This window comes from Eutrema salsugineum, unplaced genomic scaffold (assembly GCF_000478725.1).
Source record: "Eutrema salsugineum unplaced genomic scaffold, Eutsalg1_0 scaffold_8, whole genome shotgun sequence".
Classification (NCBI taxonomy): domain Eukaryota; kingdom Viridiplantae; phylum Streptophyta; class Magnoliopsida; order Brassicales; family Brassicaceae; genus Eutrema; species Eutrema salsugineum.
The window spans coordinates 1,262,665-1,285,768 of NW_006256414.1; the positions used below are offsets into that span (position 1 = coordinate 1,262,665).

General features: G+C 37.7%; 2 protein-coding genes across 4 annotated transcripts; one reads left to right on the plus strand and one right to left on the minus strand.

Annotated features, from left to right (window-relative positions):
- Nucleotides 1-2,411: 2,411 nt before the first annotated feature.
- On the plus strand, nucleotides 2,412-9,915 carry LOC18010270 (DNA-directed RNA polymerase IV subunit 1). Of its 3 annotated transcripts, none has more exons than XM_024160228.1 (19): nucleotides 2,412-2,536; nucleotides 3,613-3,709; nucleotides 3,806-3,929; nucleotides 4,036-4,157; nucleotides 4,243-4,281; nucleotides 4,371-4,589; nucleotides 4,696-4,848; nucleotides 4,942-5,037; nucleotides 5,104-7,017; nucleotides 7,139-7,308; nucleotides 7,395-7,461; nucleotides 7,544-7,662; nucleotides 7,740-7,888; nucleotides 7,975-8,237; nucleotides 8,332-8,505; nucleotides 8,603-8,740; nucleotides 8,836-9,101; nucleotides 9,199-9,310; nucleotides 9,391-9,915. In XM_024160228.1, exons 2-19 carry the CDS (start codon nucleotides 3,626-3,628, stop codon nucleotides 9,577-9,579), a joined length of 4,398 nt encoding a protein of 1,465 aa, XP_024015996.1. In that variant the 5' UTR covers nucleotides 2,412-2,536; nucleotides 3,613-3,625; the 3' UTR covers nucleotides 9,580-9,915. The 3 variants fall into 3 exon arrangements, with proteins under 3 accessions (XP_024015996.1, XP_024016001.1, XP_006391790.1); XM_024160233.1 differs by having other exon boundaries at nucleotides 2,425-2,443; XM_006391728.2 differs by lacking the exon at nucleotides 2,412-2,536 and having other exon boundaries at nucleotides 2,963-3,709.
- An 8,643-nt stretch (nucleotides 9,916-18,558) lies between these two features.
- On the minus strand, nucleotides 18,559-22,876 carry LOC112081502. The gene has a single exon (XM_024148262.1). It carries the CDS (start codon nucleotides 22,331-22,333, stop codon nucleotides 18,668-18,670), a length of 3,666 nt encoding a protein of 1,221 aa, XP_024004030.1. The 5' UTR covers nucleotides 22,334-22,876; the 3' UTR covers nucleotides 18,559-18,667.
- Between the last annotated feature and the right edge of the window lie 228 nt (nucleotides 22,877-23,104).

Consider the following 23,104-nt stretch of genomic DNA (forward strand, 5'->3'; position numbering starts at 1 on the left):
TTCGGACTTTCTGTGGTTGGATTTATAAACAACAGTTTTCCAAGTTTGCAGAAATTTTTGTAGTATACTCTCTCTGTTCATACGATATCTAAAAGTGCAGAGATTAGAAAAATTACTTCTCTTCAAAAAGTATAATTTCATACTTCAGTCATAAAAAAAAAGTATAGTCAATTATAAAAAAAACTGCATAATATAACTGGTCACATAATATCCGATAACTAGAAAAGTTACATAAGAATGTGAGAACATTTTATATGTTTGTTGTCATTTATAAAGCATATCAAATTTGTTTTTGGATGATGAAATGAAGATACTAGCTAGTACAAATTAAAAAGTTATACTTTGCTATAATCAAGTATCTTGTATTAGAAATATGAATTTTTAGTGAGTTTAGGTTTGTTCGGAACATCATAATAAATTTGGTATCTAGAAAAAAAAAATTATTCAGATTTTATTCGATTCATCTGTCTAGTTTTACCATTTTCAAATTAGATTAAAATCGGGTAATTATATCATAATAATGCCATGTTGAAAACCCTAGATTACAAATCAAAACCATCAAAAGTTCAAATTCATATACCTATGGGTGTGAGTATATATACTCGTTAGATTCTAACAACTTCTTGTATTATGGTAATATTACTTCAAAGACGGAAATTATATCTACATCTTCGTTCTTATAATTATATAAGAAACGAATTTTTTTTAGCCTAATATAGTTTATATTAGTGTGGTAATTATGTTATAATTCAAGTTCAAATCCGAGAATATACTGTGTGAATTGCGTGCTATAAAGAAGATGTGATATTTCAACTATGTTAACGTAAACTAAACGTTTTAATGCATGAAACTTTAAATGCAATTAAGAATGGTAATTATTATTACATTGGCTCACAAAATATTCATGAGTCTGCAGGAAAGAAGAAGAAGAAATTGCTGAGTTTACAATTATACCCCCTTTGACTGCTGTCGTCACACTTCGCTTCTGTGTTTTGTACAATTCTTAAAAGACTTCAGGAGAAAGCTGTAATGAAAAAGAGACTAAACATTCATTCAAAAAAAATAAAAAGAGACTAAACCTTAGTTTTATATTGTTAAATGTTAATATAATTATTCGACGAATTTATGTTGAACGTGCTTTGCAATAATTTTCAAAACCAATTGCTTATTGCAGCGACTGGCGGTAAAGAGAATCATTGGTGAATTGTTTTACTATATTCAGTAGTTTTGGCCAAGTGAGGTGGGGCCCCCGAAATGGGCCATCAAATTGTCTAATTTTAGTGGTTTGTCCAAATTAATATTTCCGGCATTGTAATTTTGTTTACTGAACTAAAACTCAAAAACATACTTAGGGTTTTGTCTTTTAACAATTGGTAACAGCTACCAACGAATACAAAATAATGATATTACAAGCAGGTTTGGTAGTAAAATCAGCACACATAAAATTTACTGAAATATTGAAGTCTTGTTAGTTATTCAACTCACTCCACCTTTGTATAACAAACTCAATTCACTATAAATTAGACAAAATATGAATAAGTTACATTGTACACAGTATATACACAAACATAATAATAAAATAATTATACACAAATAGTATATGATTTTAAATAATAACATAAAATTCAAAGATTCGTCGAATCTTGTAAATTCTAAATAATACAAAATCCAAAAATATAGATTCATCAAATTTAGTTAATTCTAAATAATTTTAAGATAATATACCAGATATGTTTCTATCCACTTAAGCTGAAAAATAGAAATTTTTATTATGAGATTTAAAATAATGTTAAAGATGACTGCAAACAATCATTAAGAATTCAATCATAACCTTTAACCCAATAAGAAGTACCAGCTGTTTTCAGTTAAAACTTACTAATGAACATATTAATTATTTAAAAAATTTATGTTGTTTCTCAATAGTTCTAGCCAAATTGGAAATTAGGAGTGTATATACATATTATATATTTAAAAAATATTTACTTTTTTCAATTTAAAAACTGGTCGTACACTTTTTAAAGGGGAGAAAAAAGAAACAAATCTTTTACCAGAAAAAAAAGGAACAAATACAGCTAATAAAAACTACTCTAAAGAATGGCAGTATTGAAGAGGCATGAATTTTCAACCTTTTCTTTTCTACCCACTTTCAGAGTTTATACAGAAAAGGTATTTCGACGATACAGCAAAACGTAAAAAAAAAATAATAATAAAAAAGGAAGTTAAAATATCCAAAAGGTAAAAACTAAAAAGTATCAGAGAAGTACAGGTCAAGGGGTAGTTTCGGAAGTTTACCTCCATCTCCTTCTTATTTTTTTTTTTCATATTCCAAAGTCTTCTTGGACTGAGAAGAGATTTTTCGTTTTCTCTGCTTCTCTCTTTTTTTAATTTTCCCGTTTCCTTTGGGAAAACAAACGGCGGCTTCACCAAAAGACTTCGAAAACCAGTAAAAAACTTACTACATTGCTCTAAAAAATCTCAATTTTTTCTGGGGTGTTTTGCTTTCTGTCTCTTCTTCTTCTTCCTTTTTCCGGCAACAGTTACGATTCTCGCCTTTGATCGCTCTCTCTGATTTCACGCTTTTTTTGTTTTGTTTCTTTTGATTGATCGTCGTCTGTAAAATCCGATTTTGTTTTACGAAGCCGTCTAAGATTTCGATGATTTCAAAATTTTTACTTCTTTCGCTTATCGCTTATGCATGTTCTTATCAGAATATTGGATACTTTGTTTCAATTTCGGTTTTGGGATCGTCTTAAGGCGGCTAATGTTTCGCAGAAAGGGTTTTTGTGGGGCTACTGGAAAAGGATTTTTACCTTTTTTGTTTTTTTTTGGTTCCCTTGCGTTTTTACAAACACCATTAGTGGGTTTTAGCTCTGTTTTATTGAGTTTTAAGGAACAAAAGTATAAGATAATTTCAATAATGTATGTTCAAAGTTGGAACCTTTTGTTTGGTGTGTTTAAAGTATGAACCTTTTATCTAGAATATAATTTCCATTATCTGTATTATGATTATCGCTTTTCTGGGTATGTGAAAGATTTCTCTTTGTTATTTAATCAGTGAATCTCTTAGCTTTGTATTGTGAGTGTAAAGTTTTCAATAATGCGTGTTCAAAGGTTGAACCTTTTTCTGTGTCTTCTGCAAAAACATTTTTGCTCAGGTTTGAGATTCCTTTGTCTAAACATGTTTTCTCTTTTCTTTGTTTTTTTGGGTTCTAGCTAGATCCTATCTGTAATTCAATTTAAAATCTCCTATTTTTTAATCCAACTTGTTTTTGATAGGCCAGTCACAGAGACAGATTTTGCTCACGATTTTTTGTCCATACCAAAAGTTGTCTCGTTTTCAGTGGTCTATCTTGACCAGAGAGAGAAAGAGAGAGAAAGAGAGAGTTGTTTTGTTTTGTCTGATTGGTGAAATGCGAAAGATTGGTTTTGTTTCATATTCTGCACATTGGATATATCACTAGAGATTATTGGATTGATCATGTTTCATATTCTGCACATTAAATATATCACTAGAGATTATTGGATTGATCACTAGGTGTTGCTGAATAAAAAAACTGATGCTTTCACTTAAATGGTTTAACTGGCTAATACTGATGTTTTTTCTTGTTGTAGGTAATTCTGCAACATGGAAGAAGATTCCGAGGAGCTTCAGGTGCCCATCGCCACTCTAAAATCCATAGGTTTTAGTATTTCGAAGGATGAAGATAGAGTAAGTGCTGCCCTGAACTTTCAAGAACCTAATGAAACATTCCAGATTTGTTGGTGGATTCAGCATAAGTTTAATGTAATGGCACTTTTGTTATAGGTGAAAATGGCGGCTTTCATGGAGGTTGAAGCACCGAACCAAGTCAGTGATTCCCGGTTAGGGCTCCCTAATCCGGATGGGATTTGCAGAGCATGTGGCAGCAAAGATAGAAAAACTTGTGAAGGTATGTTATTAATTAATCAGGTTTTGGAAATACTGCTTTTTCAAGAAAATCAACAGAGATCAGCTTATTTATGATTAATTCTGTGTTGTTTTTGGTTTCTGTTTAGGGCATTTCGGGGTTATTAAGTTTCAGTATTCGGTAATTAACCCTTATTTCCTCAAGGAGATAGCTGCATTGCTTAACAGATTCTGCCCTGGCTGTAAAAACATTCGCAAGAAGCAGTCTCAGGTTTAAGAGATTTTACAAATCTTCTTTGTATGCATGTAAATGTCTAACGATACATATAGACTAAAACTGCCTTTGGTTGGTGCAGAGTATTGAAGACCGGATTGAGAGATGTAGATACTGCACTGTAAGAGTTTGCAACTAATTTCTTCTTTTATAGAAAGAAAACTATGTTCTTAAAGTAACTTGATTACCCTTTTTTTTTGTATGTTTTAGTCAAATACAGGTTACCCTCTAATGAAGTTTAGGGTAACTACTAAAGAAGTCTTCAGGCGATCCGGGATTGTCTGTGAAGTAAGTGAAGACAATCTCTTGAAACTGAAGAAACGAGGAGTCTTAACATTACCTCGTGATTATTGGGATTTTGTGCGTAAAGACTCCAACATCGACGAAAGCAGTTTGAAACCAGCCAGGCGGATTCTAACGCATGCACAGGTCTTAAAAAGAGTGAAACTTTATCATCCAAAAGACTGATCTTCTTTTTTGGTTTCTTGTGTTATCTATAGTTTTTTTTGACACTCTTCACTTTTTTATTTTGTAGGTTTATGGTCTGTTGTGTGGGATTGATGAGAGGCTCATCAGGAAGGACATTCCAATGTTTGACTCTCTTTCTCTAACATCTATTCCGGTTCCACCAAATGGTTACCGTATAACCGAGTTAGTTAACCAGTTCACTGGACCGAAACTAATTTTTGTGAGTAAAAAAGCTTTAAATCTTGAATTCATTTTTCTGAAGTTTGCAGTATGTCATTTGTCTCATATACTATGGTTTTTTCTTAAATTTTAGGATGAACGTACTCGGATCTACAAGAAATTAGTTGGCTTCGAAGGAAATTTGCTTGAGTTGAGTTCTCGTGTGATCGAATGCATGCAATACTCCAGAGTAAGCAGTTTAAACTAGTTCTTGTTTTATCATCTGTGTAGTTTATTGATATTTGTTTTGGCACAGCTCTTTTCTGAAAATGTGTCTTCGAGTCAAGAATCCGCAAATCCTTACCAGAAGAAGTCAGATACACCGAAGTTGTGTGGTCTAAGGTTCATGAAAGATGTTCTTCTTGGTAAAAGAAGCGACCATACATTCAGAACAGTTGTTGTTGGTGACCCTTCTTTGAAGCTTAACGAGATTGGTATACCGAGGAGGATCGCAGAGAGGCTTCAAGTAACAGAGAATCTCAACAACTGGAACAGAGAACGTCTCGTCACTTCCTGTTTCCACAAACTGCTGCTCGAGAAAGGAGAGGTTTATGTAAGAAGAGGAGATAGCTTAGTGGCTATCAGAGAAATCGATGACCTACAAACCGGAGACAACATTTTCCGGACATTAAGAGATGGAGACACGGTGTTGATGAACAGACCTCCTTCGATTCATCAGCACTCGCTTGTCGCTATGTCGGTTAGAGTCCTCCCGACCACTTCTGTTGTCTCCTTGAACCCGATCATCTGTTTGCCGTTTCGTGGTGACTTTGATGGAGACTGTCTTCACGGTTACGTTCCTCAGTCTGTTCAAGCCAAGGTTGAGCTCGATGAGCTTGTGGCTTTGGATAAGCAGTTTGTTAACAGGCAGAATGGTCGTAACTTGCTTTCTTTAGGACAGGACAGCTTGACTGCAGCTTATCTTGTTAATGTCGAGAAGAACTGTTTTCTGAACCGAGCTCAGATTCAGCAGCTGCAAATGTACTGTCCCTTTCAGCTTCCTCCGCCTGCGATCATCCGAGCTTCTTCTTCTTCTTTGAGCAGCAGAGAGGAGCCTCAATGGACCGGAATGCAGTTGTTTGGGATGCTTTTCCCTCCCGGGTTTGATTACAGTTACCCTCTGAACAATGTGGTTGTAAGCAACGGAGAGCTTTTGTCTTCCTCTGAAGGCTCTGCTTGGTTACGTGATGGAGAAGGTAACTTCATCCAGGGTTTGCTCAAGCACGACAAAGGGAAAGTGCTTGATATCATTTACTCCGCTCAAGAAATGCTCTCTGAGTGGTTGCTGATGCGTGGACTTAGTGTGTCCTTGGCTGATTTGTACTTCTCCTCTGACTCTCAGTCTCGGAGAAACTTGACAGATGAGATAACATACGGTTTGCAGGAAGCTGAACAAGTCTGCAACAAGCAACAGCTTATGGTCGAGTCCCGTAGAGGTTTTCTTGCGGTTAACGGAGAAGAAGAGGAGGAGGAAGATTTGACTGCTGATTTGGCACGGTTCTGCGTCGAGAGACAGAGATCAGCGACGCTAAGTAAACTTGCAGTGAGTGCTTTCAAGGACGCTTATAGAGATGTTCAAGCATTGGCTTATAGGTACGGTGATCAATCAAATTCATTCTTGATCATGTCAAAAGCTGGAAGCAAAGGAAACATAGGGAAGCTGGTTCAGCACAGCATGTGCATTGGTCTGCAGAATTCTTCGGTTGCGTTGTCCTTCGGGTTTCCACGTAAGCTGACTTGTGCTGCTTGGAACGACCCGACCAGTCCGCTTCGTGGTGCAAAGGGAGAAGACAAAACCGCTTCTGAGTCCTTTGTCCCTTATGGAGTCATCGAGAACTCGTTTCTAACGGGTCTGAATCCGTTGGAGTCTTTTGTGCATTCAGTGACAAGCCGTGATAGCTCCTTCAGTGGTAATGCTGATCTCCCGGGGACACTTAGCAGAAAGTTGATGTTCTTTATGCGTGACATATACGCTGCTTATGACGGGACAGTGAGAAACTCGTTCGGCAATCACTTAGTACAGTTTTCTTATGAGACTGATAGTCCTGTAGAAGAAATAGCCGGCGAAGCAGTAGGGTCACTTTCTGCCTGTGCTCTCACTGAAGCTGCTTACAGTGCTCTAGACCAACCCATTAGCCTTCTTGAAACTTCTCCGCTTCTGAATCTTAAGGTTCTCTTCTTCTTCTTCTTCTTCTTCTTCTTCTTCTTCTTCTTCTTCTTCTTCTTCTTGTGCAGGTTTATAAGTCATAATCGCATTTGCCTAATGATATTTTTTTGTTCTCTTTGTGCAGAATGTGTTAGAGTGTGGATCGAAGAAAGGTCAACGAGAACAGACAATGTCTCTCTATTTGTCTGAAACACTATCTAAGAAGAAGCACGGGTTCGAATATGGGTCACTGGACATCAAGAACCACTTGGAGAAACTGAGTTTCTCAGAGATCGTTTCGACATCCATGATAATGTTGGTAACTTTGAACTGTCTTTCTTGAATCCTTGTTTTTTCAATGGCTTCTCCTAACAACTGTTTATCATCCTCTTGGTTAATAGATTCTCTCCGAGGAAATTCACCAGGATACCTTTGAGCCCATGGGTTCTCCATTTTCATATCTCCAAGGTACAAACTCATAAACATACAAACTCACATAAGCGTGCCTACATATGAATACATTCTAATGTATCTCTTCGTAATCTTACAGAAAGCAATGAAGCAGAAACAACTGAACGCCGAATCTGTTGTCTCTTCGTTAAACAAGCAGTATACGAGCAGGAAGAACGAACTGAAGCTTGATCTAACTGATTTACAAATACAAAGCACGTAAGAACATCCTCAAATTTGCAGCGGAAGTGTTTTTTTTTTAATAGATACTAATTTGTTTATGTGTTGTGGATTAGAAACCACTGCTCTTGGGATGATAAGGCAATGGATGATGATAGATTCTGCATCACAGTTACCGTTGTGGAAGCCTCCCATTTTTCTTCTTTGGAACTTGATGCTATTAGACTTGTCTTGATCCCTTTTCTTCTCGACTCTCCTGTCAAAGGTAAAAACCGGATTGAACAAGAAGACAGTTCTTGTTTTTGTTATTACTGTTCTTTACGAGTTCTATCATCTGTTCTGTTCTTGCAGGCTACCGTGAGATTAAAAGAGTGGATATTTTATGGGCTGATCGACCAAAAGCTCCCAAAAGGAACGTGAATTCTTTGCCCGGTGAGCTTTTCTTGAAGGTTACTATGTATGGAGATGGAGGCAAGAAGAACTTTTGGAGTGCTCTTCTTGAAACCTGTCTTCCTGTTATGGATGTGATCGATTGGACTCGAAGCCATCCTGATAATATCCGTCAATGCTGCTCAGTGTATGGAATAGACGCTGGACGAAGCATTTTCCTAGCAGTTAGTATCTGTTTTCTCTCTTACGATTCTTTTCATTTTCCTCTGGTCTCGCAGCTTCTAATGTCTTGAGAGGTTTTGTTGGCTATCATCTCAGAATTTGGAGTCTGCGGTGTCTGATACTGGTAAGACGATACTACGTGAACATCTGCTTCTTGTAGCTGATTGTCTCTCTGTTACTGGAGAGTTTGTGGCATTAAACTCCAAAGGTTGGGGTAAACAAAGACAGGTCGAGTCCACTCCTGCACCTTTTACTCAAGCATGCTTCTCGGTATGTAGCTAAAGTCTCAATGTTTCTGTCTCATTCTTTTCAGTATTTACCAAGATTTGATTTGATTTGACACTTAGTGCTTGCTTAATCTCTACAGAGCCCAAGTCAATGCTTTCTCAAAGCTGCTAAGGAAGGTGTCAGAGATGAGCTTCAAGGATCTATCGACGCATTAGCTTGGGGAAAAGTTCCTTGTTTTGGGACTGGAGATCAATTCGAAATCATCATTTCTCCAAAGGTAACAACAACAACTTTTACATTTTTTTGTAATAATCCGTTTTTGAAATCACAACTTTTAGTGGTCTCTAATTAGTGTGTTTCTGCGTTTATCAGAATCATGGGTTTAGTACACCCGTAGATGTGTTTGACTTTCTGAGTAGTACAGCGACACTTCCAAAGACAGGGAAGGTGCGTGCAACAAACTCCATGCCTAAATCAGACAAAGTCACGGTCCAGCCATTCCCTTTGCTCGATAACGCTATCTCCAAAGCAATCAATACACTCGATGGGAAAGGACTCGCCATGTCGCAGCTCAGAAATATCTTAACATGGGACGGCATCGAAAAGCTTTCTCGATCACTCAAACGAATACTTTACAAGTAAGGAAACAAAAACAGTATCTTTCTTGGTTTCAAAGTTTGTGACTTTTCTGCTCCAAGAACAGTAAAGACTCATCCTTTTTTCTGTTTTTGTTAGTTACGAGATCGATGCTCCGTTGAATGAGAAGGATGAGAGACATTTGATGATGGCTCTACTCTTCCACCCCAATAGAGATGAGAAAATTGGACCAGGCTTCCAAGGAATTAAGGTAAAGCATACAACTTTTATATGTTTCAGAATCTTTAAGAAACCACCAAAAGATCCTGACCAGGTTTCTTCTCTTTACAGGTGGCTAATTCTAAACATGGGAATGCTCGTTGCTTCGAGGTTGTAAGAACAGATGGAACAACAGAAGATTTCTCTTACCACAAGTGTGTATTGGGAGCAACAGAGATCATTGCCCCTACGAAAGTGAACTTCTACAAGTCCAAGTATCTAAACCCGAAACCCGTTAAAGAAAACCCGAAAACCCGTTGAATCAAAAGAAGAAGAAAAAAAACTGTCTTTTTTTTTTTTTGTCGATATCAGATCGAACAATGTAGGAAGGTGTGTGTGTGTGTGTGTGATTCTGTTAAAAAAAAAAGTGATAGATAGAAAGATAGATATAGGGGAAAAGCCTTTTGGCTTTGCTCTAAGCTTCTTTTTGCTCCTTTCACTATGTGATACCTTTGCCTTACAATTTAATGGCTTAAAGGTTAATTACTTAGTGGAAGTAGCAACGAGAAGCTGGCAAAGAGGCTTCTGTTCTGTTTCTTGTTTCTGTTTCTGTTTCTATTTGTAAAACTATGGAGTTTCCGGTTTAATTATGAAATATCCGGTCTGTTTGTGTTCTTTATTTTCCCGCTTTAGATCGATTCTCATGCAATGGCTTATGATCTTTATAACGTCTTCAGTCAGCTTATTTTACCGTTTAAGCTCTGTTTTTTCTTGGTTACGATCGTTTCTCATAGACTTTGTTAAATGGTCCTTATTTACAATAATCTAAATTTTCCTCGTGTGACAAACAAATCATTTCACGGTTCCGAGTCGCTTAGGAATCAGAACTGACTTTTGTATATTTACATCATTCTATATAATCTTAATTTCTCTTTTTTTTTTTATCGAATTAGTTATATCAGCAAATAACAATTTTTTTTCTCCTTTTCTATTTTTCTGTACATTTCTATCAATTGTGCAAATTTTTCACACTCAAACGAGATTCGAAGTTGAAAAAAAAAGTTCGATATCATGCAATTGGTCATGCTCTGAGCTAAACAAGATCCAAAGAAAGCGTTTGAAAGAAGTAGTCGGGTAGTTGTTAGTATTTTTTTTTTAATGACATGTAAAATTTATTAATCAACATAGAAAAAAAAAAACATTTACAATGTTTTAAAAAACAGAGGAAAGCTTGGAGCAGAAATGCTGAAAAAAACAAAGTGTTGGTTATATAGACTCACTCAATCTTGTCCAGTCCAGTCTAACTGAATATGAAACCGGATCTAACCAGTAGATGACCACATCCAATAACCGGCCACAAGTTGGTTAACACTTGACTACTTGAGCCAGAAGACGCATGAGAATTGGAGTTCAAAGCAATATTATATATAAATGACATAAGTATTTCTACTCATAACCAACTAGTATGACTTATGATTACTAACATTTTCAAAGGACATTAGTTCAACGTTTATGTTTAAAGCGCAAAAAAAAATACTCGAAGTTGGAAGAAAAAAAAAACGTCAAGATTCTTATGTCAAACCATTTTGGCTGGTTAGAGCTTTTATGAAAATTGTAAAGGTTTGTTAGGAAATGTTTTTTGTGGCCTGTATATACTTTGCTATAAGAAAAAACATTCACTTTTGAATAATCCACATGGTGGTGCTTTTTTCTCTTTGACGCAAACCACAAATATTACTTTTTAACGGAAACATATTTTCTTTCTAACGAAAACATGTGGTTGTTCTTGCCAAAAAAAAGAAAAGAAAACATGTGGTTGTTATAACTCCTTTACGATTTTTATTGAGATTGTGATGAGTGTATTTAATATGATAAGTGGATTCATAGTAGAGTGAATTTACTGTATATTAATGATTGATCAAAAAATTAAATTTATAGCATTGGTAAATGAATAATTAGGTAATTAACAAAGTGAATATTTTGTTTTATCCATTACTATCCTTCTCATTTTATTTATTTACACAATTTGCCATTAGTTATTTTTTTTGCACATGACATTACTGTAGATACTGTTCATCAACGCCAACACTATTCATTTAAAAGAAGATATCATTCATAACTGGATAACTCAATATATATATAGAAGTTATCGCGATAAGGTTGTGTTAATTTTGTTATCATATAATATATTAACATGTTAATAAATATATATGTTAATTGTAAGTGTTAACATATATATCTGATAATTGTAACGTGATAATTCTAAAATATCATAATAAAATATTAATATGTTAACAATAATATAACATGTTAATAAAATTTTGTCGGGTCTCAGAATATGTGGATCCATTTGATTTGCTTTGAAAGGTAAGGATATTGTGGTCTTTTTGCCGTGAATAGTCTTGTGGGATCAGAACCAAAAAACTGTCTCTTAATTTTGTAAACATCTAATACTCTTTAGTGCAATTAGAGCATCCTCAATGGTAAGATGTAATTAGGGACTCTAATTCTTTATTTTAATGGTTTTAATGATTTTGTAAGTTTTAAAAATTCAATTACAGCTTTACCAAATTTGAACCTCCAATGGTGGGATGTAATGAGGGATTCTAAAAATTTTTTTTTTTAATTATAATTTATAAAATAGAATTATTTTATGAATACAAACTTTATTAATTTGAAATTTAAACAAACATTACATAAAACCAACTTAAATAGAAATATGCAAATCATAATCTTAGAAAAAGATTAGGTGTTGATTAACCAAACTTATTCCATATATGTTCAAGTAAATCTTCTTGTAATTGATCATGCGTATTTTGAGAATGAACTGAATTACGGATGGCCATAATATTGGTGAAATTTGAAGGTATACTGGTATAATACGTCATATCCACATGTGAAGTTCTGTTTGCTTCTACTTGTGTGAATTCTTCAACGTTAAGCAGATTGTACCGATCTCGTTCGTCTTCTACGATCATGTTATGAAGTATTATACATGCTCGCATAATCTTTCCTATTTTAACCTTATCCCACATCAGAGCCGGGTTTTTTACAATGGCAAACCGAGCTTGCAAGACTCCAAAAGAACGCTCGACATCTTTACTGTTAGCTTCTTGATAGCAAATAAGCATGCTTTTTCACCTTGTGGAAGTTTAATAGATTGGATAAATGTAGCCCATTTTGGATAAATTCCATCGGTGAGATAATAAGCCAAACGATACTGGTGTCCGTTGACAAAGTAGTTCACTTTTGGAGCTTTACCTTGTAATATATCATCAAATACCGGAGATCGATCTAGAACATTAATATCATTTAAAGTACCTGGAGGTCCAAAAAATGCGTGCCATATCCAAAGATCTTGTGAAGCTACAGCCTCTAAAACGATTGTCGGTTTTCCAGATCCTCGTGTGAATTGTCCGGCCCAAGCGGTGGGACAATTTTTCCACTCCCAATGCATACAATCGATGCTTCCTATCATCCCGGGAAATCCGCGAGATTCTCCAATATCTAGTAGGCGTTGAAGATCTTCTGGTGTTGGTTTTCGTAGATACTTATCTCCAAACAGAGATATGATTCCTTCTACAAAATTTTCCAAGCAAGAAAGGGCGGTGCTTTCACCAAGCCGGAGGTATTCATCAACCGCATCAGCCGCACAACCATATGCCATCATACGAATGGCTGCTGTTGATTTTTGTAGTGCAGAGAGACCGGATCTTCCAGTTGCATCTCTTCTTTGTTGAAAGAATGGAACATGAGTAGAGAGGCCATCAACAATATGCATGAAAAGAGGTTTGGTCATTCTGAAACGACGGTGGAACATATGGGGTGGGTATCTTGAATCTTCCATGAAATAGTCGTTCCATAAACGGATATGGCCTTGTTCCCGATTTCTCTCAATATAAGCTCTCTTTTTTTTTGTGGCTCTTTGACGATTGTTCTGATTAGCAAGAAGATTTTCATATGCATTTTCATATGCATTTTCAAAAGCTTCCTCAAATCTGTCCTCCATAATTTTCTCTAAATTATTATTGGATGAGGATGCCATTTAGGAGATGGACAATTTGTTATGAGAAAGAAAGATGATGATAAAGAGAGTTATAAAACGATGTTGCAAAGGGAGTTGTAAAAGAAAAAAAAGATGATATTGAAGATAATAATGTATCGGATGTTGGGAGTTGTAAAAAAAAAGATAATGTTGAAGGGAGTTGTATTTGAAGGATGATTTGTTTGTGAAGAAGTTTGAGGCTATATATAGACAATATGCATGAATTTACACCTTTCATATTCTTGTGGTGGTGATTATACAACATGTGGTGTATACATATGAATACAAACAATATGTGTGACTCCAAGGAAAATAACTACCACTTGCTAAACACTTGGCCAAAAACTAAGGCTAAAAAAAGTGGGACCAAAAACGTCGGCTACAAACGTCGGCCAAAAACGTCGGACCAAAAAAAAAGTGTGACCAAAAACTGAGACAAAATAAGAGGCCCAAAAACAGAGCATAACACATAACTTTTTTATTGAGCAAAACAGATCAAAACATCGGCCATTTTAAACAATATTGTGGCCCAAAAGTTTTTCAAAAACATAACTTAACAAAACCATACTAAACTAACAAAACCATACATAACTTAACTTAACAAAACCATACTAAACCATAAGGCATGACACATAACTTTGTAGCCGTTTGTCCATGCCATCCTTGGTGCCTGCAATAAGAAAAACAGAGCATGAACAATGAAAATCATTAAACTCATAAGATATACAAATTCTAAATGAAATGGAATCATATATAAAACATACTAATCCCAAAAAACTCATGTCTTACAAAAGGAGACTTGATTACAATACATAGAACCATTCATTAAAAGACTTACAAATGAAAGACATAATTAAAATACATATAACCATTCATCAAGTGATACCCGATACTTAACATACAAACCATACATGACACTAAACATGAAACAAGTGATACCCGATACTTAGCATACAAACCATTCATCAAAAGACAGAGACACTTAACCCTTAACTCAGTCATACAAACCAAACATGAAAAACCCTCACATATGTGACAACATTTCATTAATGAGCTTGTTCTTAAGCTCAACTTCTACCTCAGTAAGAGGTTCAGTTTTTCCAAGGAGATTCTCGAGTATCCTTTGCTTGTTAGTCTTATCTTTCAAGGCTAACTCCTTTTCCCTTAACTCAAAGATGCTTCTAAAGTCCACTACACCCTTACCATCTTCTTCCAAATGAGCAGCATTGGTCTTTGTTGATTTTTTTTTTTGCCTTGGAAGCCTTTACACCAGCAGGCCGAGGAACTCCTTCATCCTCTCCATCCCTGAAACGAGCATCGGTTCCTTCAACGTTAGCACCATCGGTTCTTCTTTTTTTTGAACTTCCACTTCCTCTCCACTTCTGATCATGACGCAGTTCTCTCCAGCAGTGCTCCATGGTGAACTTGTGTTTGTAATCATTGAAAAAGGTGTCCAAAGCCAGCTTCATTACATCATTTTCATTTTGCCCTGATGTTTTTTGAGCTGAAGCTGCCTCATATGACCCAACAAACTTACACACAGACTCATTTATCTTGGCCCATATCTGCTTACAGTTAGTTGGACCTCTCTTGTCTTCAGCAGAGATCTTATCACTCGCCGCATAATAGATGGCTATCCTTTTCCAGAATACATCAAGCCTTTGCCCATTGCTAATGATTGGATCCTTGCTTGTATTAAGCCAGGCGCTTATGAGCACAAGATCTTCAGTGGGAGTCCATGGCTTCTTGGTCGTGCGGTTTTTGGCTTCTGAATCACCTGGAGTTGGAGCATCACTCCATTGGGTTCCAAACACTGGGTATGGCTCACCGAGTGCAATGGTTTGTTGCATGGGTTCAATGCTTTGGGTATGGGTCATTTGTTGGCTGGTTAGCAAGTCCATGAAGCCTGAAGTGTCAGAAAATGGATTCCTTGAGTCCATAGGAAGCAATGCAAATGCGAATGAAAGAGTAAAAAAACTAAAAAAGGAAATGACAAGGGAAGAGTTTAGGCGAATGAAAAAGAAATGAGAAGGAAAGAGTTGGCTTCTCTTGGCTTGTGTTGGGGTTTAGGGGAATGAAAAGGAATGAAAAGAGGTGGCTTCTCTTAAAAAAACAATGTCTCCACCGTTTTATAAAAGCTACAAGTATTGAAGAGTTTGTGTAACTAGTTAAGCATTCATTGTAAGTTCTCAAACCACTTTGCATTGAGTCTTTTAACTAATAGGAAAGAGTTTGTGGTTCATTAAAGAGAAAATCTTGAGTTTCAATTTGAGTTTAAGTATGAGTTGTTTGCATTGATTGTGAAACTAGTTAGCATTGATTACTATGTTTTGAGTTAAAGTTAGAGTTAGCTTTTGCATAAGAGAGTTAGCTTTCAAGTTTTAACAAAAACTTCTAGTTAGCATTCAAGAGAGAGTAAAATAAAACAAGTTTTCTCTTCTTTTAGTTAGCATTCATTGTGTCACTTATGTTTTACCTAATCAAACAACTTTGCATTGATCAAATGTGACATAAAGCACACCAAAGACAACCGATTTCAACCAAGCATTGATTCCACCCTCTAATCCAAAACCTAACTACAGAGCATTGATTCCAAACTACAGAGCCTAATTCAAGTCATCAAACCATCAATCACATCCGCACATCACACACACCCTAATTAAATCATTCAAAAATTTTAGAATAACTAAGACATGCAAAGAAAACTTACTTCTACAATTGCATGTTTCTGACTTCGGTTGATCGGTATATTGGCATCGAGTTGGCTTGCTCGATCGATTGGCTCCGAACTCCTGAACTCGCCGACAATAAATTCTTGTTGTCGGAACCGCGGAACGCCGGAAAAGAAGAAGCTCGATCAATTGGCTCCAAGCTTCTTCTTTGGTTGATCATTCCTGACCTCGCCGACAATTTCTGAACTCGCCGACAATTAAATCATGTTGTCGGAACGGTGGAACGCCGGAGAAGAAGAACCTTGGGTCGCCGATGTCGATGCCCGGAGGAGAGGTCGTCAAAAATGTCGATAACCACGAAGAAAGCAGATAGAATATTTTCTATCTAAAAACATTTGAAAACTCTATTTTAATCAGAGTTTTTGATTAAAAAAAAAAACAAAAAACGCAACCAACCAAATTGCGCCACGTCAGAGGCTCAACCCAATCTCCTAATTCTCTAAAATTAGGAACGACTCAGGCATTTATCATCCATATCATTTTTTTAATTTCTAAAATGAATTACAGCTCCTCCTCATCGTCCTATTGGAGGTGCTCTTACTCTTCATAGTATAATAATTATTATTTACGTTGATAAAAAGTCCTAATAAAGCTATATATATATTCACTTCTAGTATTTATAATGTATATAAGTCGTATGTAGATCCAAGACTGTTAATGCTGTAATATTAATATATATGATATTATCAGTCGAAGGTATTAAATCATTATCTTTAAACGATATGGAACTGGACGTTATATAGTATGTGTTAATTAGGTTAAGGTCATATGACTCATATTGATCCCAATCACCATTTCAGCAAACACCTATAACTTTTATGTTTCTTTCTAAATCATTGCATAATTAAACACAAACAAACAAACAATATGTGTGATATGATATAGATTTTTAGATATTGTCTTTAGCTTCTACAGAGATTGCATGTCATTTACCCATACTATCTTTACACAGGTCCACAAATGCACTTGCTTTTTTTTTCTTTTCTTTTTTTGGCCGTTTATCTTTACCTCAAAAATTGTATTAAAGACACACGTCGTGAAACCATAATGACACTACACACTAGCTAAAGCGTTTTATCAGAGAACCTTAGCAATTATCAAAAGATAATATTTAAGTATGCAAACCAATGAAAAGTGAACACGTAATGAGATGAATCAGATCTAGAATGGTGATTCTTGATTCTTGAAGACAGCAGCTCCTATATGTAATACATCTTCTGTGTGCCTATCATTCATAGAGAATACCAGCGAAATAATGATTGTGCTAATAAATTACGAGAAGTCGAGAATCACTCTGGCCCGATTTGAAAAACGATTATCACGTGAGACCACCAATTTATGAAAGACAAAAATATTAAAGGGAAAATGCCAAAAAATACCTTATTTATTTAATTTTTGGAAGAATCATCCACGAACTTTTAGCGTTGCTAGAAACCCACACAAACTATTTTTTTGATACATAAAAATACATAATTTTTTTAAAGTTTCATTTTCTCTCCTCTGATTTCATGGCCGTTAACATACATAACGGAATCAATAAACAACGTTAATTTTTTGTAGGAAAAAATGCTAAAAAAATACATCAACTATTTAATTTTACCAGAAACCCACACATACTTTTTGTATTACCAGAAATCCACACAGACTATTTTTTTAATCTATAAAAATATACAAACTTTTTAAAATTACATTGTCCCTCCTCAAATTTCACGGTCATTATGTTAGTTTTTTGTAACACGTGTTAACTACTCTAGGATTGATATCATTATTACCCTTAGAAAATCTTCAAATCGATTTGGGAAAGAAAAATCTACACCCTAATTTTTTCTCTCTTTTAGAAATTGAGTGAAATCGGTTGAAAAATATGGTTGGTAGTATAAATCGAGTCGGAAACATTGTGTGTTGTGATATATAAGACTAATAAGAGCAATTCGAGGAGATGATGTATATGTTCTAAACATGATTTATTGCTCTATTAACCATTCAACCGATTTCACTCAATTTCTGAAATAGTAAGAGAAAAAATTAGAGTTTAGGTTTTTCTTTTTAAAGGTAATAATGGTATTAATTTGACAATAATTAACACATGTTATAGAAAATTAACGCAGTTTTTCGATTCTGTTATGTCTATAATGACCGTGAAACTTGAGGATTTTAAAAAGTTTGTGTATTTTTATAGATTAAAAAAAATAGTCTGTGTGGATTTCTGGCAATGCAAAAAGTTTGTGTGGGTTTCTGGCAAAATTAAATAGTTGGTGTATTTTTTAGCATTTTTTCCTAAAAAAAATTAACGCTGTTTATTGATTCTGTTATGTCTGTTAACGGCCGTGAAATCAGAGGGGGGAAAATGAAACTTTAAAAAACTTTTGTATTTTTATGCATCGAAAAAATAGTTTGTGTGAGTTTCTGGCAACGCTAAAAGTTCATGGGTGATTCTTCCAAAAATTAAATAAATGAGATATTTTTTGGTATTTTTCCAAAATATTAGGTAACTTTTTTTTTTTTTTTTTTATCATTCCATTAAAAACGATGATTACAACAAGATCCCCTCAGGGTTACAGCGCTCATAATCCGACAGATTGTCCCAGCAATCCGCATACAAAAAATGGATAGAATCCTAGCAAAGATTAGCTTAAAAAAAAGAGAAGTAAGTGGCGAGCAGCGAGTCCGAGTTTCCAGAGATACGCTGCGCACGAGTCAGAGGGTCCAGCCTGCATCGGATTGTTTTTTTAATGTTAGCAACAATCACGAAAACAGGAGAGGAGGTGGCAGTATGAAACCGGGCATTTCGCTCCCTCCAAATCCCGTATAAGGAGGCTTGGAAAGCCAGTCTCAAGATGAGCGAGACATTAGCGTCGGAGGTAGGATTTAGCAACCAGAGGAGACATTGATCAAAGTCTGATGGGGGGTTGAGCATCGCAGCAGAGTAGAATGTAGACCAGATCTCCGAGCTGAATGGGCACGAGAAGAACAAATGTTGCAGAGATTCATCATTGGCGTTACAAAGGAGACAAGTGGAGGGGACATCCATACCCCATGATCTCAACCTGTCCCGGGTAAGCATCCTGTGTCTTGCAGCGATCCAGCATAAGAAAGCATGCTTTGGGATTCTTCCTTTAAACCAAACCGCCTTATTCCAAGGCACATAAACAGAATGGGGGTGAAGGGCCTTCCAAGTCTGAGAAGAGGAGAAATCTTTTGGAGTACCAGTGGGGCCTATCTTCCATTTGAAGCAGTCATCCACTTCAGATGATACAATGGGAGAAGCTGGTGGGAGGCAACAACGAAGCAAGGAGATTATCGGGTGTCTACTCCTTGATCGGGCGAGCCACCAGTCTCCATCAGCAATAGCATCAGCGACTGAAGCATCAATGGGGAGGCCAGAGCATCTTGGACCTGCATCGCCTGTAAGATGCAAGAGAGGACCAAGAGAGGTCCAGTCATCATGCCAAAAGTTAGTCGTGATACCCGAACCTATTTCGCAGAAGAGGAAGGGTCTTGCTAAGTGCCTTAGCTTGTACAGGCGCTTCCAAATCCAACTACCAGAAGTTGAGTCCTGCAGATCCCAGAAGGTAGCTGAATGGAATCTGTTCAATCTGATCCAAGAGACCCAGAGAGAACCTGCTGAAGTAAAAATCAACCATATAAGCTTCAATCCCAACACCTTATTCCAGTCATGAAGTCTGCGTAAACCCAAACCGCCACTGGATTTAGGAGAACACACCGAGTCCCAAGAAATCCGAGCCCCTCTAGCAGAAGAAGGAGCTCCACTCCACAAGAAAGCGTTGCACATGCGTTCCAGAGTTGCGATACATTGGTTGGGGAGAATAAAAATAGAAGCCCAAAAGTTAATAGTCGAGTAAATCACGGCTTGAACAAGCTGCAATCTGCCCGCGAAAGACAACTGACGGACGGTCCAAGAAGAGAACCTCTTCGCTATTTTTTCAACAAGCAGCTGATAATCATGCTTAGTCATTTTCTTCGAAGTGAGAGGGACACCAAGGTATCGCATTGGAAGGGAGCCAAGAGCGAGACCGTGTCTATCGCAGAGATCACGATGGTCCGCTAGATTACCACCATCCAAAAAGAGAAAGGATTTCTCCCTGTTAATAGCTAAACCAGATATCGATTTGAATTCTTCGAGTATGCCCAGAATACCGATCAGGGAGGTCTCAGAACCATCAAAGAAGATCAGCAGGTCGTCTGCGAAGCTCAAATGAGTAACAAGAGGGGAGATACATAGGAGGTGGGGTTGAAAAACCTGGTTTGCGGCTCCCTGGTCCAGCTTCTTGGACAAAATGTCCATGACAATAGCGAAGAGGAGAGATGAAATTGGGTCCCCTTGCCTGAGACCCTTCATTCCTTTGAAAAACCCAATTAGACCCCCATTAAAAGCAATGCTGAACGAAGTGGAAGATATGCATTCCGAGATCCAGTGAACAAAGGTAGAGGGAAGCTCCAAAGCCTCAAGAACTCGAATAAGAAAGGACCAGTTCACGCTGTCAAAGGCCTTGGTAATGTCGATCTGTAAGCAACCCCGAGAAGTGGCCCCTTCTTTATGAAATCCATCGACCAACTCCGAGGCAAGAAGAACATTTTCGCATAAGAGTCTTCCTTTGATAAAGCCAACCTGGTTTAGCTGAACAGCTTCAGCGGTGAAGAGTTGGAGCTTTCTTTTTAGAATCCTCGCGATTATCTTGTACACCGTGGTGCAGCAAGAGACCGGTCTGAAGCTAGTAAGCTGATCGGCTCCCGGAAACTTGGGGAGAAGAGCGATGACTGTATAGTTAAACCTTCGTAGAAGAAACCCAGTGGAGAAGAAATCCTTAACTGCGGCAATAATGTCATCACCCACAACTGACCAGGCCTCCAGGAAAAACTCCAAAGGAAATCCATCAGGGCCTGGGGCCTTGTTTCTGGGCATGGAAAATATGGCAGCCTTAATCTCCTCATCAGACGGAATGAGGACGAGAAGGTCCGATATATGTTGTGAGCATCGAAAGGGGTGGATAGCCTGGATCTCAGGCACATAAAAGGGAAGAATCACTCGCACCTCAGTGCCCAGTAACTGCCGATAGAAAGTGACAATCATGTCTTTAATCTGATCGGGATTGTCAATCCGGTTATTCATGGGGTCTCTAAGGACTTTGATAGCATTACGAGCTTGGTTGGCAACAACAGCTTTAAAGAAGAAGTTGGTGTTAGCATCCCCATCCTTGAGCCATCTGATCCTAGATTTCTGCCTGTAAAACGATTCCTGAGCATCAGCAAAAAAGTTCCAAGTGGCCCTAGCTGCCACTTCTTCTTGAAACAGAGCATCAGAAGGGGAAGAGAGCAACTCTCGTTGAATAGCTTCAAGGTGGGTAAGAGCCTCTTTGGTTTTCTGCTGAATGTTGGCAAAGCCCTGCCTGTTAAGAGATCTACAACAAGCTTTGGCGGCATTCAGCTTTTGCCCGAGAGTAAACAAAGCACATCCAACCCGCGAAAGAGATAACCATGCTTCCGAGATTTTCGCTAAGAACTCAGGGTGGGAAGCCAAGAATGAGAAGTATTTGAAGCTTTTTTTGATAGGTGGGAGAGAGGCTTCGAGACAAATCAGACTTGGAGAGTGATCGGAGTCACCTGGAGGATCGAAGATTGCCAATGATTCTGGGAGGAGATCAGACCAGGCATCATTCACCAGCACTCGGTCCAATTTCCGAAGAATAGGATCTTCAGGGCGATGATTAGACCAGGTGTAGAAAGCACCCCTGCTTTGAAGATCTCGAAGCTCATTATCCTCTAAGCATGATTGAATGTCGGTAATGCCCGAAAGAGAGAACGCCGAGGGGATAACAGAAAAGTGTTCGGATGATGAGGCAATTTGGTTGAAATCACCGGCCAGGGCCCAAGGGCGAAATCTAGCAGGAGAGTTGGAGTGAATTTGAGAGATTTCAGACCAAAGCATTCGCCGTTGATTCTCAGTGTTGAGCGCATAAACGAAAGCAATCGCGAAAGAGATGTCAGAAGCAGGAAGATGAACCCCACAGAGAATGAGCTGCTCTGACTTGGAGAAGATGACCACGGAGATTGAAGGGTCCCAGACCACCCAGATTCTACCGTTGTCCGAAAATTGGTAATTATCAGCTAAACGCCAACCAGGGAAGGTAGAAGCCAGAATCCTGTCTGCGCTATCTGCCTTGACCTTCGTTTCCAAAACACCACCGAGCAAACAATTATTGGAGGTAACCCAGGAACGAACAAAACGCTGTCTTGAGTAACTGCATAACCCACGAACATTCCAACAAAAAACTGTCATTATGTACACAAATAGGAGGGGAACGAGTTAGCAGCTGGTCTTATCCCTAGCCACAGTTTGACTTATAGCAGGGTTAGACATGAGAGCAGAACTAGAGCCGAGAGGAGGCATCGCTTTGGCCTCTGGAGGAATGGTCTCCGAACAGTGCATCAGGAGTTTGATCGCTTTTTTCCTGGCCGATTTGGTGGCAATTGGCCCCTCAGCCATGATAGCGTGAATGGTGGAAACCGGAATAGAGATCATGCGCGGATTATTAGCCAAAGATTTTCCCTTATCAATCAGGGATTTGATAGGAGGATCTGGCTCCACTTCAACAGATGCAGACTTAGAAGATCCAGCCATATCTGTCGGGGAAACCTCCTTAGTCTTTCCTTGAGCAGCAGTATTTATCTCATTGGGGATGGATGGAGCTTCTGAAGAGGAGGTTCTTGCCCTGGATCGAGAGCGCGCCCGAGCTTTGGTTTTATTGTTGACTAAGCCGATAGAGGCGGCTTTCTGCCTAAGATGGTCCGAATCTAGGATAGTGTCAGCGGAAACCGGAGGGACCTCAATGTCAGAGGAAAGGGGTGTGACAACAACTGATTGAGAATCCAACTGAGACTTAGAGTATCCTGTGTCAGACGCTGCTCTCCTTTGCAGCGGCCAGGGGCATCTGTTTAACAAGTGGCCGAATTTACAGCAATTTGAGCATTTAGGAGGAAGACGAGGGTAAGTAACTGAGACACGAGCCGAGTTTCCCTCCAGGTCTCGGACGATGATCTCAGAGGGCGG